The sequence below is a fragment of the Musca autumnalis genome, unplaced genomic scaffold, assembly GCF_047663935.1.
Source record: "Musca autumnalis isolate F117 unplaced genomic scaffold, ASM4766393v1 scaffold_3, whole genome shotgun sequence".
Classification (NCBI taxonomy): domain Eukaryota; kingdom Metazoa; phylum Arthropoda; class Insecta; order Diptera; family Muscidae; genus Musca; species Musca autumnalis.
In genome coordinates this window covers 141,495,024-141,516,070 of record NW_027411866.1, presented here as the reverse complement: position 1 = coordinate 141,516,070, position 21,047 = coordinate 141,495,024, and the positions used below count along the sequence as shown (strand labels likewise).

At 35.5% G+C, this 21,047-nt stretch overlaps 1 protein-coding gene across 9 annotated transcripts in view; it reads right to left on the bottom strand.

Moving 5' to 3' along the window:
* Window positions 1–21,047, bottom strand: part of LOC141397830 (uncharacterized) — a 229,366-nt gene that overhangs the window by 23,241 nt on the left and 185,078 nt on the right. For all 9 annotated transcript variants that reach the window (XM_073974583.1, XM_073974584.1, XM_073974578.1 and 6 more), the window contains one exon: window positions 933–1,095. In XM_073974583.1, coding sequence (XP_073830684.1) covers window positions 933–1,095 — 163 coding nt within the window. The remainder of the gene's footprint in view (window positions 1–932; window positions 1,096–21,047) is intronic.

Below are 21,047 nucleotides of genomic sequence, written 5' to 3'. Positions count from 1 at the left end.
ACTTTATTCACACTATATTTGCATATCGGCTTAGCAACTGCATCCGTGTGAATACTATTTAAACCTGCTTGATATGCCTGTTGATCTAGGGGTTCTCTCCTATATAGCGCGACCTCCCTCTCCAGAGCATGAATATCCTTCCTGCAAAGAAAGCATCTCATTGTATCACTTTACTGGAAGAATCTCTGCCTCCTCATATTGATGGTCCATTGAAGACTTGAGGAGGCACCCTGTTGCTGTTCTCAGGCGCCATTCTGACAGGTTTAAATCTTTTTCCAATTCGTATCACATAATCCCGCGGACCAAACTGGAGCCGCAAAGCTTACCACAGACCGCCCTATCGCGTTTTATGTGGTCAACAAGGTGCGTTTATCTACACCCCAAGTGCTGCAAGCTAGGAACTTGAGGACCTTGTTCCTGTTTTTCAGTTTGTCGCAGATAGCTGTGACGTGCGCGCACGACATGAAAGTAGTGTCAAATGCGACACCTAAAATTGTGGGGCAGTTAAATAAATAAATTCGTATAGGGCAAGGATTTTTGCGACTGCGGTTACAACCCACATTCCAAACACTGGATATATACCCAGAGCCAGATTACAGAGACTGTTACAACAACAATGCCACTATAAAACTTACACTGTAGTATGTTTTTAGATTTCAATATTAAACTTGGTTTAGACTACTCACTAATACAATGATTAAGTGTATTATCTCGATTTATCTGACATATATTGTACGAAAATGAGAATTTAAATCCACTGGATTTGCTAAACCAGGCTAGCCTAAGTATTAGGCTTATTTGGAAGATTTGGAATACAAGTTATCACGAGGAGATTGTTCTTACATATTATGACAATGACAATACTCTGCCAGGTCGTGTCCTACTTCCCTCTTATTGGTTTAAAATAAATAATTTGTTAATTTTTTACTTACATCGACTTCTAACACGATCTGCAATTGTTTTCTTTTCATCATCCTCAGCAGGTAAATCCAAAATATTATCCGTTGAACGACTTTTGTAACGTTGGGTAAATTGTTGAGGCTGGACGTCTTCTTTTATCATTTGAGCACGTAATATTTCCGATTCTGAGACAATCTAAAAGAAAGTACAAAAGCGAAAACTCAAAATCAATACAAAGGTAATTTTAAACAATTAATTAATCTTAAAATTTCTCAGAATTCAATATTGTTTTCTTTTTTTACATTTTCCATTTTTTTGTTTATATAGCCCCTCCTGTGAAGTATGCACAAAAGATTTTTGATAACAAATTTCTGATTAATTTTGTGTGGAGTAACAAAATGAGCAATTAATGGCAAATGATTGTAAACGATTTTAGGTGAGGTTCCCTCATACACTATTTTTTGCTATAAAATTTGCAATTGCAATGGAAATGAGTTGTTGACGAACAATTTTCACTCACAGTAATGCATTTTAGATTGTGGCTTCTGTTTAACCCTTTCCTTCCTTCCTCGGTTGTAAGCATTATTTCGATAAGACAATCCCTCAATACACTCAATGCAGTGACATAATAAAATGCACGTAGTCTTCTCTTCTGTTGAGTGAGTGAATTGTCTTGAAATGACAAAAAAAAAAAACAAATACCATATAAAGAGTTTGTATTCAATTTTATTCATTTATTTTGTGTTTTTTTTTTTAATTTTTATTTTCTTATTTATTTTTTTAAATGACTGATAAGCAGACATGTCTCAGACGTGTAACGGCCACGTAGTGACGAGGGTAAGCACTTTAATTGCAGAGATATGAAGACGTTACAGTGCAATACTCTTCGTGTTCTTGGCGTTGCACAAAGGTGTGAAATATAAATATTTATGGAGTTTAATATTATTTTAAGATAAATGGCGTTCACCCCGTTTTATCTAAAAATTTAACTAATCAATATTGACGTGTTACCTGCATGATTTTTGGGTATGTTTCAAATTCAAACTAAAGAGCGTGATAAACATTTTAGAACATCAACACAAATGTAAAGCGTAGGCTAAATGTTGGATATTAAAATGATTGCAGTTACAGCAACTGGAAATGTTTTAGTTACGTATTATTTATTTTTTATGGTCAGATTGGGTGGATCTCCGTTAATTTTTATGAAGATCCGGTATTATGTAGGATCATAGGTCGAAGTTAATTTGTCAAAACAAAACGAAGACGACATGCTTTACAACAAATGTCTTTTTTCGGGATGCTGGGAAAGGGCATCCTATCCCAGAAAAAATTAATAAGTAATGGATTTGAAAAAAAAATAATGGATTTGTAATGGATGGGATAGGAAACTTTTCAAAGATTTGAAATCTGATACACTATCTAATGACGGATTGTGTGTATAGAATAGTTTAAATCACAATAAGATTTTAAAATAGAATCATCAAACACACAGGAATCTCGGTTGTCCATCCGTCAGGCATGAGTTCTGTGAGTCTTGCATAAATTTGATCGCACGCTCACAGCAATAGTTGCATTGGACAATAATTTGAGAGCTTTTGGGTAGTCGCTCAGAACAGCAGATAGTTCTTAATAGTTCTAGTTAATAGTTCTTAATTTACAGCGCGGAACAATTGACTACTGAACCAGTAACCATGAGTAAGAAATTAACCCAGATATGCCCATTGCTTGATCGTGATCATTTTAAAAGTATTTTTATATTATTTTAGAAGCAAATGTGAAATAATAACAGTATGTTTATATGTTTTTTAAAAAAATTTTGAAAAAAGTGGTTTTTGAGGCCACTTTTGGACACAGGGTTTTATGTTATATCTGGGAGTTATGGGACACAAAACATTTGACATATAGTCCAAAGACACCTTTTCGGCATCTAGTTAACGTTTTTTCGTAGTAGGCTCCACAGCGTGTATGTTTTCGTTATAAAACTACCCAATAATTAATCGGTCATAACGAAAATCATTGCAAAAACTAAGCGATAGGTGGCAACTTCGATGAACTAGACCTCAAAACTCAAAAATAGTAGCTCAAAATAATGGAATCACATAATATCCCAAGAGCTTCAGATGTGTACTGAGTATATCACCAAAATAAACGGTACTTTGATAAACATAACATATCAAATTAGCAAGAATTTTGTGTGTCCTATATATAGGACGTTGGGCATATCTGGGTTAATAAACAGACGCAACCTGTTCCGAGGTACAGGCATCAGAATAAACGCAAGAAGATCTGTGATGGCACAAGAGGTCCAGCGTGAATTGCAGATGTTTGGAAAATGCTTAAATTTTACAAAATGTGTCTCAGTCCTCTCAGTGAAGTGACGGAAGATAAACTTCATGCCATCTCTGACGCCGAACAGTGTACCGAACAGTATACCAAAATTAGTGTCTCGACGAGCTGAGTCGATGTGGCTATGTGTGTCCGTCCGTCTGTCCATTTAAACCTTGTAATCACGCTACAGGTCGCAATTTTGATCGGATCGTCACCAAATTTTGGGCGTTGATGATGGTGCAGGAGGGGAAAAAGTAAACGTTTTATACTGAAGCGAATATTTCAGCTTCTATGAAGAGTAAAGTTGTGTAGTTCCGAAACAAACTAGTTCCAAGGAACTAATACGGACAATGGACTATTGGAACTATATCCGGCTCTTGCATTTATATAGTTCCTTTAATTCATATAGGTCCAGTTCAGCATATAATTCTTTTCATTTGTATATTTCATTTTCTTCCTTTAATTCCACATTCACTTCGCTCTTTCTCGTTCGGTTTGTTCATCATTCAGATGCGGTCACATTGTAAAATAAACGTAAATAACATCTGGATAACATTTGTAAAATATGGCCCTAAACCCTATATCAAAAACAAGGGCTGCACAGTGGATCCACTTGTATGGAGAAAGTGGCCAAAAATATTTCCAATGTAAATATCAAGCCAATGCGCCGGTTACAGCTTTGTGTTGCAACGGAGATTGTTATAAGAAACCACAAGCGTAACATCCTCCCCCCTTTCCCCTCTGGAGGGGGTATACGGTAAGAATTGTTTTACGCTGTTAATACAAGATGACATGAACAAAGGTCCCGATTATCTTATGATGGAAAAATAGGCTTGGGAAAACAAAACAATCTCCAAAACAACACAAAATCCAACTAATTTAGCGGATTAAAAAAATCAAATTTTTGTCTGAAAATTGGTAAAATTTTTAATACAGATCTTATAGTGTTCTTCCTGGAAGGCAAGTACCGCCCACGTAAGACAAATTTGGAAGAAGATTTCTTCATCTTCCCATTGATGCCAATTATGTTAATGTACGTGGTCAGATAACAGAGTTATACTCTAATTTATCCATAGAAACCCTATTCTAGGGCAGCTTTAGTCAGCGACTCACCATTTATGCAGCTGTTTTTAATACTGAATAATCTTAAACCCATGACCTACTTTGGAAAATTATTCCCGAGGTGGTCACTGGTACTGGTGGGAATCATGACTAAAACCTTAGGTCAAATTTAAGTATATGATCGAATTGGCATTACAAAATACACTAATATGCAATATGTATTATTTCCGCGATATTTTGAATATATAGGGTGTTTTTTAAGCTAGATAGAACTTTAAATTGTAAAAAGTAACACAAAAAATTAAATTTTGATGAAACTTTTTTTGTTTGTTTCAGTATACTCTGACAAATCATCATGAATAGACTCACGCTTGAACAACGCTACGAAATTATCCAAATTTACTTTGAAAATCAGTCGTCGATTCGCGCAACTTATAGACGACTTCGTCATGTGTATGGCGTACATAATCGTCCATCTGAACAAGCCATTCGTCGAACTGTGGATAGATTTCGTACCACATACTCTCTAGAGGATGCAATAACACCAACACGTCGAAGGAATGTGCGTACTGAAGACAATATCGCCGCTGTAAACGAAAGTGTGGAAGAAAATCCAAATTTATCGATTCGTCGTCGGTCGCAGGAATTGGGGCTCTGTCCGTCCACTACGTGGAAAATTTTGCGCAAAGATCTCGGCCTACACCCGTAGAAGATCCAGCTGGTGCAGGAATTGAAGCCACGAGACCATTATATGCGTCGTTCTTTCGCCGATTGGGCTCTAGAGCAGTTGGCAAATGACCCGTTGTTTTATCGCAAAATTGTGTTCAGCGATGAGGCGCATTTTTGGCTTAACGGGTTTGTTAATAAGCAAAATTGCCGCATACATCCAGAAAAATGCACCGTATGGTGCGGTTTTCACGCTGGTGGCATCATCGGACCTTATTTCTTCAAAAATGAGGCCGGAGCTCGCGTTACGGTCAATGGAGATTGTTACCGCACCATGATCAATGATTTTTTGTTTGCAAATATGGATGACATTGATCCGGAGGAGATGTGGTTTCAACAGGATGGCGCTACGTGCCATACGGCGAACGCAACCATGGACTTATTGAAATCAAAATTTGGCGATAAGTTGATTTCGAGAAGTGGACCTGTCAATTGGCCTCCAAGGTCGTGCGATTTGACAACTCTCGATTATTTCCTGTGGGGCTACGTAAAGTCACTTGTTTATCCTGATAAACCAGCAACAATTGATGCCTTGGAGGCCAGCACTGTTCGTGTTATTCGTGACATACGGCCAGCAGTGCTCGAAAAAGTGGCCAAAAATTGGACGTCCAGAATGCACTTCGTCAAGAACAGCCGCGGTGCCCATATGCCCGACATCATTTTCAAATGTTAATGTCACGTATTGATCTTTCGAATAAAAAAAAAACTTGATTACAATTTAATTTTTTGTGTTATTTTTTACAATTTCAAGTTCTATCGGGATTAAAAAAACACCCTTTATTTACTTGCACTTAAAATAATGGTTTACTCACAACAAAAAATATTTGTCAAATGTTCCGACTTTTTAAGCTATTCTTAAGAAGATCGCGTTCGAATGAAACAAAAACTAAAATATTTTTAAAAATGTCCATGTCATAGCTGCCAGATGTTGTACCAAAATATTTACATTAATTTTTTATTTTTGGCCAATGGGTGCATCCACTGTGGGCTGCTAAGAATGTTATATGTTATGGTTACAGAATTATTTTATTCAGAGACTCATAGTGAAATTTGATTTGGAACATTTCTTTCTTTAACAATATTCTCAGAAAGTAAAGGATTTTTCTAGATTTTGATCCAGTATGGATTATGTAAAATTAACAGTCCAAAATTAAAACAAGTAATTTCAGAAAATAGTATACCTAGATATATGGTTTATTCTGAAACTCATAGTGAAATTTTGTGCAGAATTTTTCTTCTTTTGACACTTTACACCTAGAACAAAGTTTTATATTACTTTCATGTATCAATTCGAAAAAGAAGGAAGAAAATTTCTCAAAAAAATTGGAAAATAATTTCATGTTTTTTCAGCAAAATTGATACTGATATTTTCATGATATATGATATAAATAACCATTTAGTTTCTTTGGCGACCCATAGTGAAATTTGACGAAGAATATGTTTGTCTTTGAGGTCATCTCTCTTAAATTATGTTTTGTGGGTCAATTTTGAATAAACTCAGATGAAGTCCGACTCTAACCCTAGAACGTGTTTTTCATTTTTAGCGAATCCTGGCGATTAGATAAGACTTACAGATTTGGTGTATTCTGAGACTCATAGTAAAATTTTATGGCGAACAATTTTGTAGAATATTTGAATTTGATATGATCACATTTTAAAGGAGTTTTTGAAAGATTTTCAATAAAGGACCAAAAAGACAAAATATTCCCCACATCTTCCTATGTAAAGTTGCCAAAGACACTATATATCTAAATTGCAAGGATTCCAAGATATCTTAACTCGAATATTTCGAAAAAAAAACACTAGAAATGGGCGGAACTTGCCCCGCCGATACCCGTGTCTCATATTTTTAGCTCTACTTTCATAATCTACAGAGTATTTCCTATCATTTGGAAAAAAAAATTAATTTTGTTCCACAGTGTTATTTGGTGCAGTTCGCCTTAAAATACTTGGTAAAAAAGCCAGGTAGGTGAAAACTTTAGAATCTCCCTAAGAGAAATGACTGAAATACTCAGGAAATGTCGCCAACATTACTGGGGGGTATTTTGCCACTGTTTAATATTTGATGATGCCTGGCCTGGGAATCGGTCCCACGACCTTCTACGTGCAAGGCGAGCGTGCATACCATTGCGTCACGGTGGCACTTTATTGTTTATTATTTACCCTAAAAATTGTTATAATCCTTGGACATCAATGTAGATTAAACTGAAATGACCTGATCGTCATGAAAAAAAATCTTGAGATAATAGTCCAAAAGATCTAAAAAATCAAAAGGTGGCCAACCAAAATGGGTACGATAACTAAAAAAGGAGTGACTGAGTTATGGCAACTAAATGTGGGCACATATTTAGACCTAATCATTTATACACCTCTCCCAAACAAGTTTTTATTACTTTTGTTTACAATGTTCTAATTTTAATATGCAAAAATTTATGGGAAAATAATTTCAGGCGCTTATAGGGACACTGATGGAATAAATAACTTTAATACATTTATTAGACTAAGGGCCATATATGTGTACTTTTACTATCTGATGGATTTGAAAACGCAAAATAAACAAATTTGGAGGCATTAAAAATATAATTTTTACATTGAAAGTTAATGCAAAGAATCTCCTCCTTGAAATCCAATCATCACTTCTAACTTTATGATAACTGGAACGCAATATATCCGTTCGGTAAATCAACAACAAACAAAAGAATACTCATAATAATGGGGGTAAGACTTTATTTACTCGTATGTGGGTCGCAACCTGCATATTATATATTTTTATTTAAATGTCTCAAATGTTGCCATTGAGTTTTAAGAAAAACAGAGAGAAAGTTCATTAAATTATATAACAAATTTGTCAATTAAATAACAATTCATTAATATGCATAATTACTGTGTTCAGTCGCTAATAACAAATTCACAATCTGTCGTTTAACGCAACAATTTGCAAAAAAAGTCTATCGTAATTTGTTTGGCATTGTTGTTTCTAAAACAAACAAACAGACGTATGAGTAAATGACTATGGCATATTACCATTTATTTTATCTAACAAACGAAATACAGTAAAACCATAAAACGGAGAACATAACATGTACGATTATTGAAAACGTATTCACCAAAGATCAAAATTCAGTTGTAAGGTAGTATTCCGCAAATGAAATAAATTGACTAGTAAGAAATTGTGTTACCTAGTGTTTACTAATGTGAGGTTTTACTGTACATAGTATCTATTTACACTTTGCCATTAGCGCGGACGCACATCATGCATCATTTAACAATTATCGTTCAATTGTTTATTTGTCTACATGCAGAGGGAGACACATATAATATATATGTACATACATACAGACGTATGGCTGTAGATATGGAAATCAAGATATATATTTTTGTGATAAACATGCGAATTTTTCGAGCTAAATATCAACAACTGTTGTTGTCGTTTTCTAAATAAATTAGAAAAACCCACAAAAGCAACTCAGCTGAAATAAATCTGATAAACATCTTTTTTAAACATAACACAAACATGTTTGCAAATTAATTTTAGATTAATACTGATAAAAAAAACATAACCGCATTGGGGCTATACGTCAAACGCAAAAAGAACTAAGAACGATAAAAGAACTAAGTTATAAACTATATTTCTACTAAAACAAACTTTGTTTATTTCCTAGAAAAATACTATTAAATTTCCCATCAAAATAAATTAATTTCATAAAAAATGTATTTAGTTCAATTGGCATTTTAGCCAAATTTTTGTACAAACATATTTAATACTATTCATGTACAAGTATTCCACGTTTTTTTGTAGTTTCCCGTTCTCATTTTTTGTTTGCAATTATAAAATGTTGTTTTTGTGTCTTTAAAACAAACAGAAAAAAAAAATAAAATTTAATTTTTAATTGATTCGACCATGGCTATCAAAACAAATGGAGATTGAACTCTGACAGTGGCTTGCAGTTCAATGTTAAAAGTGGGAGCCGAATGGGCTGTCAATGTTTTAAGTACTGACATGAATTTCCGCTCAGCAGAGAGGGTTCATGTCGTCGTACTCTAAACCATGAAATTTAATTGGAATTACAAAAAGACAACAACAAAATTGAAAAATGAATTAAAATGACATTGTTGTCTTTTAATTTTTTGTTTAAATTTTTTTATGAATACAAGATGAAATATGAATTATTTTTCTTTCCCATTTAAATGATAAATGTTCATTTCATTCCAAGTTTAATCTCCACATAATCATTTTCATTCATTGGAAAGTGTTTTGCCCCTCCTTCTCATTCATCTTGGCGTTGTTGTTATCGTTTTGGAAAATATGTTCCCTATCTCATTTCACATGAAACAAGCGCCTCAACTTACGCAAAAAGATTATTCCCTCTTTTCGTTATCAGTTCATTTTTTCTAGTTTTCATTGCGATCTGTGGAGAGAGTAGAATTTTTATTGTATTGATATTTAAACGCTAGCACAAACAGCAATAAATTTATGTGAATAAACAATTGTATACCATTTTTTGTTTGTAAACAATATTTCGGGAAAATTTTTCTTGTTTTCTGTTGTTTTTTATTTGTGATAAATATTGACATTCATTATCATTTGTGTACTTTTTGCTTGATCAAAAAAATTCAAAAAGAAATACAATTTTATTGTTTATTAAGTATCTGTTTTTGCTGTTGCTGTGTTTTTCCTCGTAAGACAATTTGCCAAGAGTTTTATAAACAAAGGTTTCAAATTGCAATTTCATTCTGTTGGCGGAAGTTTTCTTTTTGGTCGTCGTACTCTGTGAGTCGATGGTAAAAAGCTCTTTTAGAGATAAAAATACGACTCACAGGTATTGCATAGAATGAAGACATTATAAAGGTGATATAGATATACTTAGAAGACCTTGAAAAAGCCTTTCTTAGATGGAAGACCTTACATAGTTATTCTATATGTATATCAAAGATCTAAAAAGGCCTTCTGCTCATAAAAGTAAAATAAAAAAAATAATTAAAAAAAAATTAAGTTTCAGTGTTTTATTTAGAAATGCACTTAAAACTAGAAAATAATTTGTCGCTTAGCCTCAATAAATATATTCTTTCTCATGATGGAATCTCTCAAATAAAACGCTTGCCGTTTAATTGAAATGCAAGCGCTTTATTTGAGAGATTCCATAATGATAAATAATATATTTATTGAGGCTAAGCGACAAATTATTTTCTAGTTATAAGTGCATTTCTAAATAAAACACTGAAACTTAATTTTTTTAAATTATTTTTTTATTTTTAACTTTTTAGTAAATACATTTTTTGACCACTGAGAACAAAATTATAGTCAATTTAGGCCGAAATTTTGGATAAAAACTTTAAAATGCCTGAAATCGTGTAGTACCGTTATATAAGGCTACACCAAACCCTCGACTTATGTCCATACCCTGCAAAATGTTCGATGCCAAAGATGTCATTCAATCATGGGTGAAAGTGAACTGGCATGTCATCTTTTTAGCATCTTCATCGATGAATTTTATATGAGCGTGGACCCTAAAACAGGGTCACCCATTTGTATACTGCGGGCGCCCACTGAGTTGTTTTGCTTTTGTCATTCTCCCTCATTCACAGTCGACGTGAGCAAAATCGACTGATAAACATCATGTGGTTGTTGTTTTTTCACCTATACATAAACACTTGCTTCAGTTTGATGGTATTCTGTTGGGCGACGCTGCCCTAAAAGATGCTATTCATTTTTGGATCCAAAGCATGTCATTTACAGCAATGCTTTGACATGTCATTTTAACCAATGCTTAGGCATGTCATTTCCACCAATGCTTTGGCATGCCATTTTCACCAACCCTTTGAAATGACATCATGATTACGACGAAAGTTTTAACAAAGTTAGATGTGATTTCGAATCTCCGACATTGTAAATAATAAATCTTATATTATAAAAATTTGTGTATTATTAAAAATACAAAATTCGTATCTATTGGATCGATGGAATGGGTTCAAATGATGATGACAAAATCGGATCTTTCACGACTTCCTTTGCATGGGTTCAAATGTTGATGAAAAATCGGATCTTTCACGATATCCTTAGCATGGGTTCAAATGCCAATGAAAAGATCGGATCTTTCACGACTTCCTTTGAACCAATACAAAAGATGCCATGAAATCACGTCATCCCAAAGAACCCCTTCCTTCAAATTTTGCTGGGTAATTTTTGGTGGTGAAGTTTCTGTACCATTGGGAACTCCAAATGCCAAGTTACAGCCAATTCTGGTTAAAAATGAAGATAAAATCTTTAAAACACTTGAAATCGGGTGGTACCACTGCATGGGGGCTATACCAAAACCTGGACCTATGTCAACAATTTTTGGTGGAGAAGTTTCAGTAGAATTGGTAACTCCAAATGTCAATTCGGACAAAAAATGAAGACAAAATCCTCAAAACACCTGAAATCGGTTGGTACCGCTATATGGGGGGTATAAGAAAAATGGACCCATATTGGTTTTGATTCCATATTCATGTATTGTCATTTCTTTGTGCAAGAATGGCCCAATATCTTCAAACTGCCGCAAAATTTATACTTGGGTATACCACCTAATAACCCAAGGTAGGGCGACCCTACCTCCGTTCAACTCTGTAGTCAGTAGCAACACGAAGTGTCAAAGAAAAAATCGGGAGAAGAGGAGAACGGAATCTCAAACAAGTGAAAAAATATCAGTCGATAGTTATATACCCTTAGCCTGTCCGAGTTCAAACCTTCACCTATGGACGATAAAAAATCGAATACCGGCTAAGCAACCAAAATCCTTTTCCCCAAAAATTACGTATGGTCACAGATATTGTGGCCCCATTTGCGTATGAATCACCGTGGTACAATGGTATGCAGACCCGCCTTGTACACATAAGGTCGTGGTTCGATTCCCCGGCCAGGCAACATCAAAACACTTTTCAACGGTGTAAAAATACCCCTCAGTAATGTTGGCGACATTTCCTGAGTATTTCAGCCATTTAAAATTTCTCATTTCTCTACAAAATTGGTGCCTTAGACACGCCGTACGGTGGTTCAGAAATTGATTTTCCTGGCCAAAAATCAAAATAAAATAGGTAGGATTGTGGCCTTTAAAAATAGTTTTAATATATTGCCGTAGCGTTTACACTACATGGACTATCTTGTGAGTTTTTATACAAGTTATATAAGTTTTATGAAAAGCCAAGAAGTATTTTTTTATTTTTAAAAAAATTAAAATTTTTTGTAAAATTTAATTGTAAAATTTGTGAAAAAAATTTTGATAATTTTTTCGAATTTTTTTTAGTTTTTTTTTTTTTTTTGTATTTTTATAGTTTAGTTATTGGCGTTTGACCATCTTTAATGTATAGGAAGATATAAAAACACAGGAATTAATTATTAATATTTTGATGAAAAATAGTAAAAAAAACTCAAAAGTTTAAGTTTGACCTTGAGTTTCTCTGCAAACCTGATTGTGTTATCTGTCTAACAAAAAAAAAATATGAAAATATCTCTATCCGTTCAGAATTTTGACCAGGAAAAAACGACTCTGAACCAATGTGCGCCGCACAGTGTTGCCGCTTCCATACAAATGTGGACAAAAATAGAAGGCGTTGACCTAGGTTGATGACTTTTTGCACAAGTACTTATGAGGTCACAGGAATGAAAAATATCAACTTTCAACTTTTTGATTTTTGTCCACGCGGCAACACTGTGCGCCGTTCGGACTCTGCGATAAACTGTAGGTCCCATATCATTGAGCTTATATGAATCGGGATGCACTCATTGATATGAGAGAAGTCTCCCTTGTCGCTTATGGGATGTTTGTGGAACAAGTACTAAAGCTCGCAAGTGATGCGGAGGAGGTACCTGAAGGAATCGATCTACATACTTCATTTTGGAAGAGGGTCTCATTTTAGGAGTCATTTCAGTTGGCAACCGTAAAACTCAGTTGGACTAGTATGTCAAGAAGCATGGACTTGCCCACGAAAAACATAATATCGCTGTAAACAGGGCCACAAGCATCAGTATCGGCATCATATTACAAAGGATTTTCGAACAGACCCTGAACTGCACTTAAATAAAAAAAATATTGAATTTTTGTGGGAGAGGTACGCTAAGGAGAAGAGGTAAATGGACAATTTTCGAAAAAAAAAAAACTACAATTGGAAAACATTTTACGAAGGTAAAATTTTGGAGCGAATCGGCAGATCCCTTTCGTGAGTTATCGTGCGCTCCAGTTACTACACATTGCGCCATAGTGGGTTTTTACACCTTTCGGGCCATTTTCTCAGGAAGTAAGAACTAACCCCTGAAAAAACTTGTGCCGTTGTGATGGGGGCAGGGAATTCAATTTGCTACAACAAAAATTAAAGCAATTTCTGAGCATCTCTTAAACTGCACATTTTTTCGAAATTTTGTGTAGGAAGTACCCGAAGTAGTGCACCAATATAGTCCATATTTGGACCTAATCAATGTCTCGCAGAAATATTACGATGTGCAAAGCATGAACCCAACCGGTCACTGCCTCCGAAAAGTTTTGAACTTTTGTGGGAGAGGTACTTGAAGGAGTGGGCCATCTTCGAACTTTATCTAAAGGTAAGGCAACATTAGGCAAATATTTGCTCCAGCGACAGCCAGTGTGCGCTTACTGATAGCAAGTGAGCGAAGTAATGCATTGCAATTTATGCTCACTTGCTCTCAGTAAGCGCACACTGCCTGTCGCTGGAGCAAATATTTGCCTAATGTGACCTTACCATAAGTTTATTCAAAATATTACGAAGACCTAATTTTGGACCTAATCGGTTGAACCGCTCGAAAGTATCGTGCGCTACATATGGGGCCATAGGGGGTTTTAAAAACTTTTGTACCATTTTCTCAGGAAGTATGGACTAACCCCTGAAAAAACTTGTACCGTCGTAATGGGAGCAGCGAATACACGTTGTTGCAAAAAGAATCAAAGCAATTGGAGAGCAGCCCTAAAAGCAGCCCGAAGCGGTGGACCGATAGTGAACATCTATGAACCGTATCGGTTACTTACTTCAAGAGTTTTCGTGCGCACAATTTTTCCGAACATTTTCGAACTTTTGTGGGGGAGGCACTCGAAGGATGGACCGATATGACCCATCTTCGAACTTAAACTAAGTTTGGACAAAATATTACAAAAGCCAGCCAGACAGGCGGACGGACATGGCTTAATCAGCTCCAAATTGTCTGATTTCGTCCAAATATATTTGGTGTCTAAAACCATTATTTCGGTGAGGAACATTTTACCCGCATGAAAGTGCATATACCCTCCTTAGCATAAATGCTGAGGGTATAATTAAAGCTAGTGGCTAAAATTCGCAAAATACGTAAAATCGGGAGGTACTGTTATATGAGGATTATACCAAAACGTGGACCTATGTTGAACAATTTTGGTGGAGAAGTTTCATTACTGCAGGAAACCTCAAATATCCGATAACATGAAGTTCGCTCAAAATATGTACAATTGGAAAACATTTTACGAAGGTAAAATTTTGGAGCGAATCGGCAGATCCCTTTCGTGAGTTATCGTGCGCTCCAGTTACTACACATTGCGCCATAGTGGGTTTTTACACCTTTCGGGCCATTTTCTCAGGAAGTAAGAACTAACCCCTGAAAAAACTTGTGCCGTTGTGATGGGGGCAGGGAATTCAATTTGCTACAACAAAAATTAAAGCAATTTCTGAGCATCTCTTAAACTGCACATTTTTTCGAAATTTTGTGTAGGAAGTACCCGAAGTAGTGCACCAATATAGTCCATATTTGGACCTAATCAATGTCTCGCAGAAATATTACGATGTGCAAAGCATGAACCCAACCGGTCACTGCCTCCGAAAAGTTTTGAACTTTTGTGGGAGAGGTACTTGAAGGAGTGGGCCATCTTCGAACTTTATCTAAAGGTAAGGCAACATTAGGCAAATATTTGCTCCAGCGACAGCCAGTGTGCGCTTACTGATAGCAAGTGAGCGAAGTAATGCATTGCAATTTATGCTCACTTGCTCTCAGTAAGCGCACACTGCCTGTCGCTGGAGCAAATATTTGCCTAATGTGACCTTACCATAAGTTTATTCAAAATATTACGAAGACCTAATTTTGGACCTAATCGGTTGAACCGCTCGAAAGTATCGTGCGCTACATATGGGGCCATAGGGGGTTTTAAAAACTTTTGTACCATTTTCTCAGGAAGTATGGACTAACCCCTGAAAAAACTTGTACCGTCGTAATGGGAGCAGCGAATACACGTTGTTGCAAAAAGAATCAAAGCAATTGGAGAGCAGCCCTAAAAGCAGCCCGAAGCGGTGGACCGATAGTGAACATCTATGAACCGTATCGGTTACTTACTTCAAGAGTTTTCGTGCGCACAATTTTTCCGAACATTTTCGAACTTTTGTGGGGGAGGCACTCGAAGGATGGACCGATATGACCCATCTTCGAACTTAAACTAAGTTTGGACAAAATATTACAAAAGCCAGCCAGACAGGCGGACGGACATGGCTTAATCAGCTCCAAATTGTCTGATTTCGTCCAAATATATTTGGTGTCTAAAACCATTATTTCGGTGAGGAACATTTTACCCGCATGAAAGTGCATATACCCTCCTTAGCATAAATGCTGAGGGTATAATTAAAGCTAGTGGCTAAAATTCGCAAAATACGTAAAATCGGGAGGTACTGTTATATGAGGATTATACCAAAACGTGGACCTATGTTGAACAATTTTGGTGGAGAAGTTTCATTACTGCAGGAAACCTCAAATATCCGATAACATGAAGTTCGCTCAAAATATGTACCTAAATTTCTCAAAATACCTCTGGGAATATCAAATGTCAAATTACAGCTAGTTCCGTCAAAAAATGTAGCTAAAGTTAGTAAAATACTTCAAATCGGAAGATACCGTTATATGGGGTCTATACCCAAACATGGACCCATGTCGACAATTTTTGGTGAAGAAATTTCGAGACTGGAGGAAATCTTAAATGTAAAATTATGGGAAGATCGCTTAGAAATTGTATGGATCTATGTTGTTAATTTTTAGTGGTGAAGTTTTGTTTCCACAGAGAATCCCAAATGTCTAATGACAGGCAGTTCGGGCAACAAATGTAGCAAAAATTCTCAAAATACCGAAAATCGGGAGGTACCGTTATATGGGATCTATATCAAAACATGGACCTACATATATCGTCAATTTTTGTTGGAGAAGTGTTCTGACCACCAAGAACCTTAAATGGCAAATAACAGCTGGTTCGGTTAGAAAAATGTAGCCAAAACCTAAAGAGATAAATAGTGTAAAAATATAGCTCTATTATAGTGGACCTTGAGAAAACCTTTAACCATATAAAAGTTCTTTATGAGGTTATTCTATCTGTACGAAACCATTCAAGGTCGCCTATATATCGGAGTATTAACAGGCATTCGTTCATATAGAAGACCATAAAATGGTAAGACATTAAATGGTCCTTTACAAAAGCCCTTAATTTCTCAAAAAAAAAAAATAAATAAATAAACATCTCTGCTTCGCTCCAACCTAATATACATGTACTCACGTTCATCTTGTATAGAAAAACAAAACATACCTACAATTGTGTGTATTGCACTTATATGTATTGCGATACTTGAGTTGACTTCATGATCAATTTACATTGTCGTTGGTTAAAATAATTCAAAATTGATTTTCTTGATACCGAACAAAGCCAAATAAATCTATTGTCGAACGGCAACGACAAATGAGGAACATTGTTGTTGTTTAACTGAACATTGGGTCCACCAAAAATGGTATGCATATTAAATTAGGAAAAAAAACAGCAACAATAACAACACAAGTCACGGAAAAAAGTATTTGCAACGCAAAAAGTTTGTTATGGAGCATAAAAGCAATACCATTTGATAAAAAATCATTTCCTAGTTTTAAAGAAATTAAAACAATAGTTTTTAAAGGAGTAAGCTGATTCGGAGTGAAAAATACATTACAAAAAATCATTGAACTATAGGTAAGCCCTATGAAACGAACACCAATGTATGTAGTTTATATTTATACTTATTTTCAAATTCTCTTAAATAGTGAACTTGTTTCTCCAGACATACTGTAGTCATGCTATGTGAATTGTAATGCCAAATAGTTTACCCTTCAAACGGAACTAAACTATGTTGAGTTGTAAAATCCATAAATAAATACATGAATTGTTAAATAAAGCAATAAAAATGCACTTAAAATGATTGCAGTAAACCTGGTTTTACAACTCACGATTCAATTCAGTAGCTGTAATTTCCTAATAATCACAAAACAGCTTTGTGAAGAAAGAAGTACGACGACGCATGGTGCGTAACCAATAATGGAAAACCCCTACCCACGAACTTCAGTGCACATTCATAGTTGTTGTCGGATAAAACTGCCGGTAGAGAATTTTTAATGTTGCACACACACATAACAATGAAAATGCATTAGGTGAAGATTACCTCCAGAGCGTGTGTGTTAATGTAATTAATACTTGAGTTGTTTTCCTTTTCTTCGATGTCGCACAAAGCCAGTTGTTAGATGTCACATTTTTAAGCCTTATTAAACATATTTTCCAATTCATTGTGATCTGTCGTCGTGACGTTTTGATTTCTCTTTCTTGGCAAATCGAAATGAATCCGCAATCTTTAGTTGCAGTTGGCTTTGTTTTTTTTTTTTTTTTTCATTGGAAAATGATTAATGCAAAGATTAGTATCACAAAGACGCTGAAAACTTAAGCTGTAACCACTTCATTGTTATATTGTAAAGAGTGCCTCAAACGTTTATTAAAAATGAATTATTATTTTGTCTCGATGTAACAATGTATGTATATTGTGTTCTATTTCCCTCTGTCCACATATTATATTTTAAATAACTCTCAACAAGGCCGTTATCCATGAATCTTAAATAATTGATTTGACCCGCGTAAAATTTTATCGGTTATTTTTAAACTTTGTGGTCAAAGAAATGAATCGGCATAAATATTTAGTCGTTTGAGGGGCATTATAACAACGACTTCCACTAAACACGTTAGTACGGGATATTTACGAAGGCAGTTCGGAAACTTCTTAGCCTAGCACAAAAAGCGCGGTATAAACAGAAAAAAGTTAGGTGTTTTGGAAACTTCCATCTGTGTTATGAACACATGTTAAATTTTGTTTCGATCTGGCAACTCCTTCATATAGAAACAGGTGTTCAAAAAAGACGCATCCGCAATTTTTTTACAATGGAAAAATTAGAAATGCTTGCTGTCATTAAATATTTACATAAAAAAGGTTTATCGGGACAAGAAATTCATAATGATATGGTGAATGTGTTAGGTGAAAGTGCTCCTTCATATGCAACAGTAAAAAATTGGGTTGCTGAATTTAAACGTGGTCGTACAAGCACTGAAGATGAACCACGTAGTGGACGTCCAAAAACAGCAACAACAACAGAAATTGTAGCCAAAGTGCGTGATATGGTATTAAATGATCGACGAATAAAAGTGCGTGAAAATGCTAATATCATGGGCATATCAAATGATCGAGTCCATTTAATTTTGCATGATGAAAAAGCTTTCTGCAAGATGGGTGCAGCATTTGTTAACAGTCGATCAATAACGCATAAGAATGAACACTTCTTAAGCTTGTTTGGATAGTTTTAAGCGAAATAAAATGGATTTTAAGCGTCGTTTAATACTTGTTGATGAGACATGGATCCACCAATATACTCCAGAGACAAAAGAACAATCCAAACAATCTACTGAAGCTGGAGAAAGTGCCCCTAAAGAAGGCAAAAACAATTCAATCGGCTGGTAAGGTTATGGCAACGGTTTTTTAGGACTTCAAAGGCATTTTATTGATTGACTATCTGCAAAAGGGTAAAACAATAAATTCAGAGTACTATTGCAACCTTTTGGATCAATTAAATGTACAAATTCGAGAAAAACGTCCTGGCTTACAACACAAAAAATAATTTTTCATCAAGACAACGCACCAGCGCACAAGAGAGTTTTAACAATGGCTAAAATCAACGAAATAAAGTAAGAGTTGCTTGACCACCCACAAAAAACTATTTATTTGGATGCCATAGGATTTTTTGAGCTTTTGGGCCATTATGTTCGGATGCATGGACTACCTTCGATAAATATTTGAAAACCAATTTCGAGCAGCCCTCAAATTTAAGCATTTTAAATTTTGGGAGGGAGCTACTCGAAGGTGTTGTTGGTTAAAAACTTTCTTGGAAATTGATATACGTTTCAGAGAAATATTACGTTGTGTAAAGTTGGATTAATGTAAGTCACTCCTTTTTATTATCGTGCTCGAATGCCATTACACATTTTTTAGAAATAGGGACTTGTTCAAGAAAGCTATATGACGACATCATCGGATGTGGTTCCCACGAATAACACGAAGGGATGATATCTCTCATACCATTAAGGAATTCTCCATTATATTTTATATTCTGACCACAGATTACTAATTATATATAATAAGACACAAGGCAGTCTCCACTCATTCGGTCTGAAAACGTCTATAAAAACTTTAAAACCCTGAAATCGGGCGGCAACGATATATGAGCGCTATTCTAAAAAGGGCATTAACAATTTTGAGCTTTAGTCCAAATAAAATTTATTAATAAAGGTAAGCACAAACATCTCGATATTTTACCAGTTTAATATGTATACCCTCCGCATTTATGCTAACGATATATAAACTTTCATACGGGCAAATGTGCCTCATCGAAATAATGGTTTTAGACCCCAAGTATGTTTCTACGAAATCCGTTTCAGACACTTTGGAGTCGATTTAGCAATGTCCTCCGTCTGTCTGTCTGGCTGGCTGGTGGCGCACGATAATTCTCGAACGGATGAACCGATTTAGTCCAAAACTTGGCTTTCGTAATATTATTTCCAAACATAGTTTAAGTTCGAAGATGGGTTATATCGGTCCACTCCTTCCGGTACCTCCCCCACAAAAGTTCGAAAATGTTCGGAAAGTTTGTGCGCACTATAACTCTTGAAGGGAGAAAACGATTTGGTGCATACTTTGCACATCGTGAAATTTCTACCAGACTTAGATTAGGTTCTAGTATGGACTCAATTGGTCCACTCCTTGGGGTACGTCCCACACAAAATTTCGGAAAAGTTCAGTTTAGGACCTGCTCTCGAATCGTTTTGATAAGTCCATACTTCCTGAGAAAATAGCCTGAAAGGTACAAAAAACCCTATGACACCTTGTGTACTGGTTGGAGCGCAAGATAACTCTCGAACGGATCTGCCGATTCGGTCCAAAATTTGGCCTTCGTAATATTTTGTGCAAACTTAGTTTAAGTTCGAAGATAAGCCATATCGGTCCACTTCTCAGATACCTCCCCACAAAAGTTCCAAAATGTTCGGAAAATTGTGCGCACGATAACTCTTGATGGGAGTGACCGATTTGGTCCATACTTTACACATCCTAATATATCTACAGGATATAGATCAGGTTCGAATATGGACTATATTTATCCACTACTTCACACAACAAAATTTTGGATAAATTCACTTTAAGACCTGCTCTCGAATAATTTTAGTTTTTGTTGAAGCAGCTTGCAATCGCTGCCTCAATTACGACAGTAACATTTTTTTCAGGGGCAAGTCCATACTTTTTGGGAAAACAGCCCGAAAGTTGGAAAAAAACCCTATGGCACCACATGTAGCTGGCTGGAGAGCTCGAACCGAACACTGCGTTCGTCCTCACTTTGGATATTGTAATAATTCTACGAATATTAGATGAAATTCGAAGGTGGAGTTTATAGGTCCTCTTCTTCCGGTACCTCACCCACAAAAGTCCGAAAATATTCGCTAAAATGGTACTTGCGATATATAGCAACTAATTTGGTCCAAACTGTGGATCTTTAAATATTATCGAAACTTAGTTTATGTCCACACTTGGGCCCTATCTGTCCAATCCTTTTGATACCACCCACACAAATGTTCAACATTTTTGTGTGGTTAAGGGTCTGTTCGAGGATCTTTTGGACATATTTTTGAAGGTATATTTTGTTTTTTCGTAGG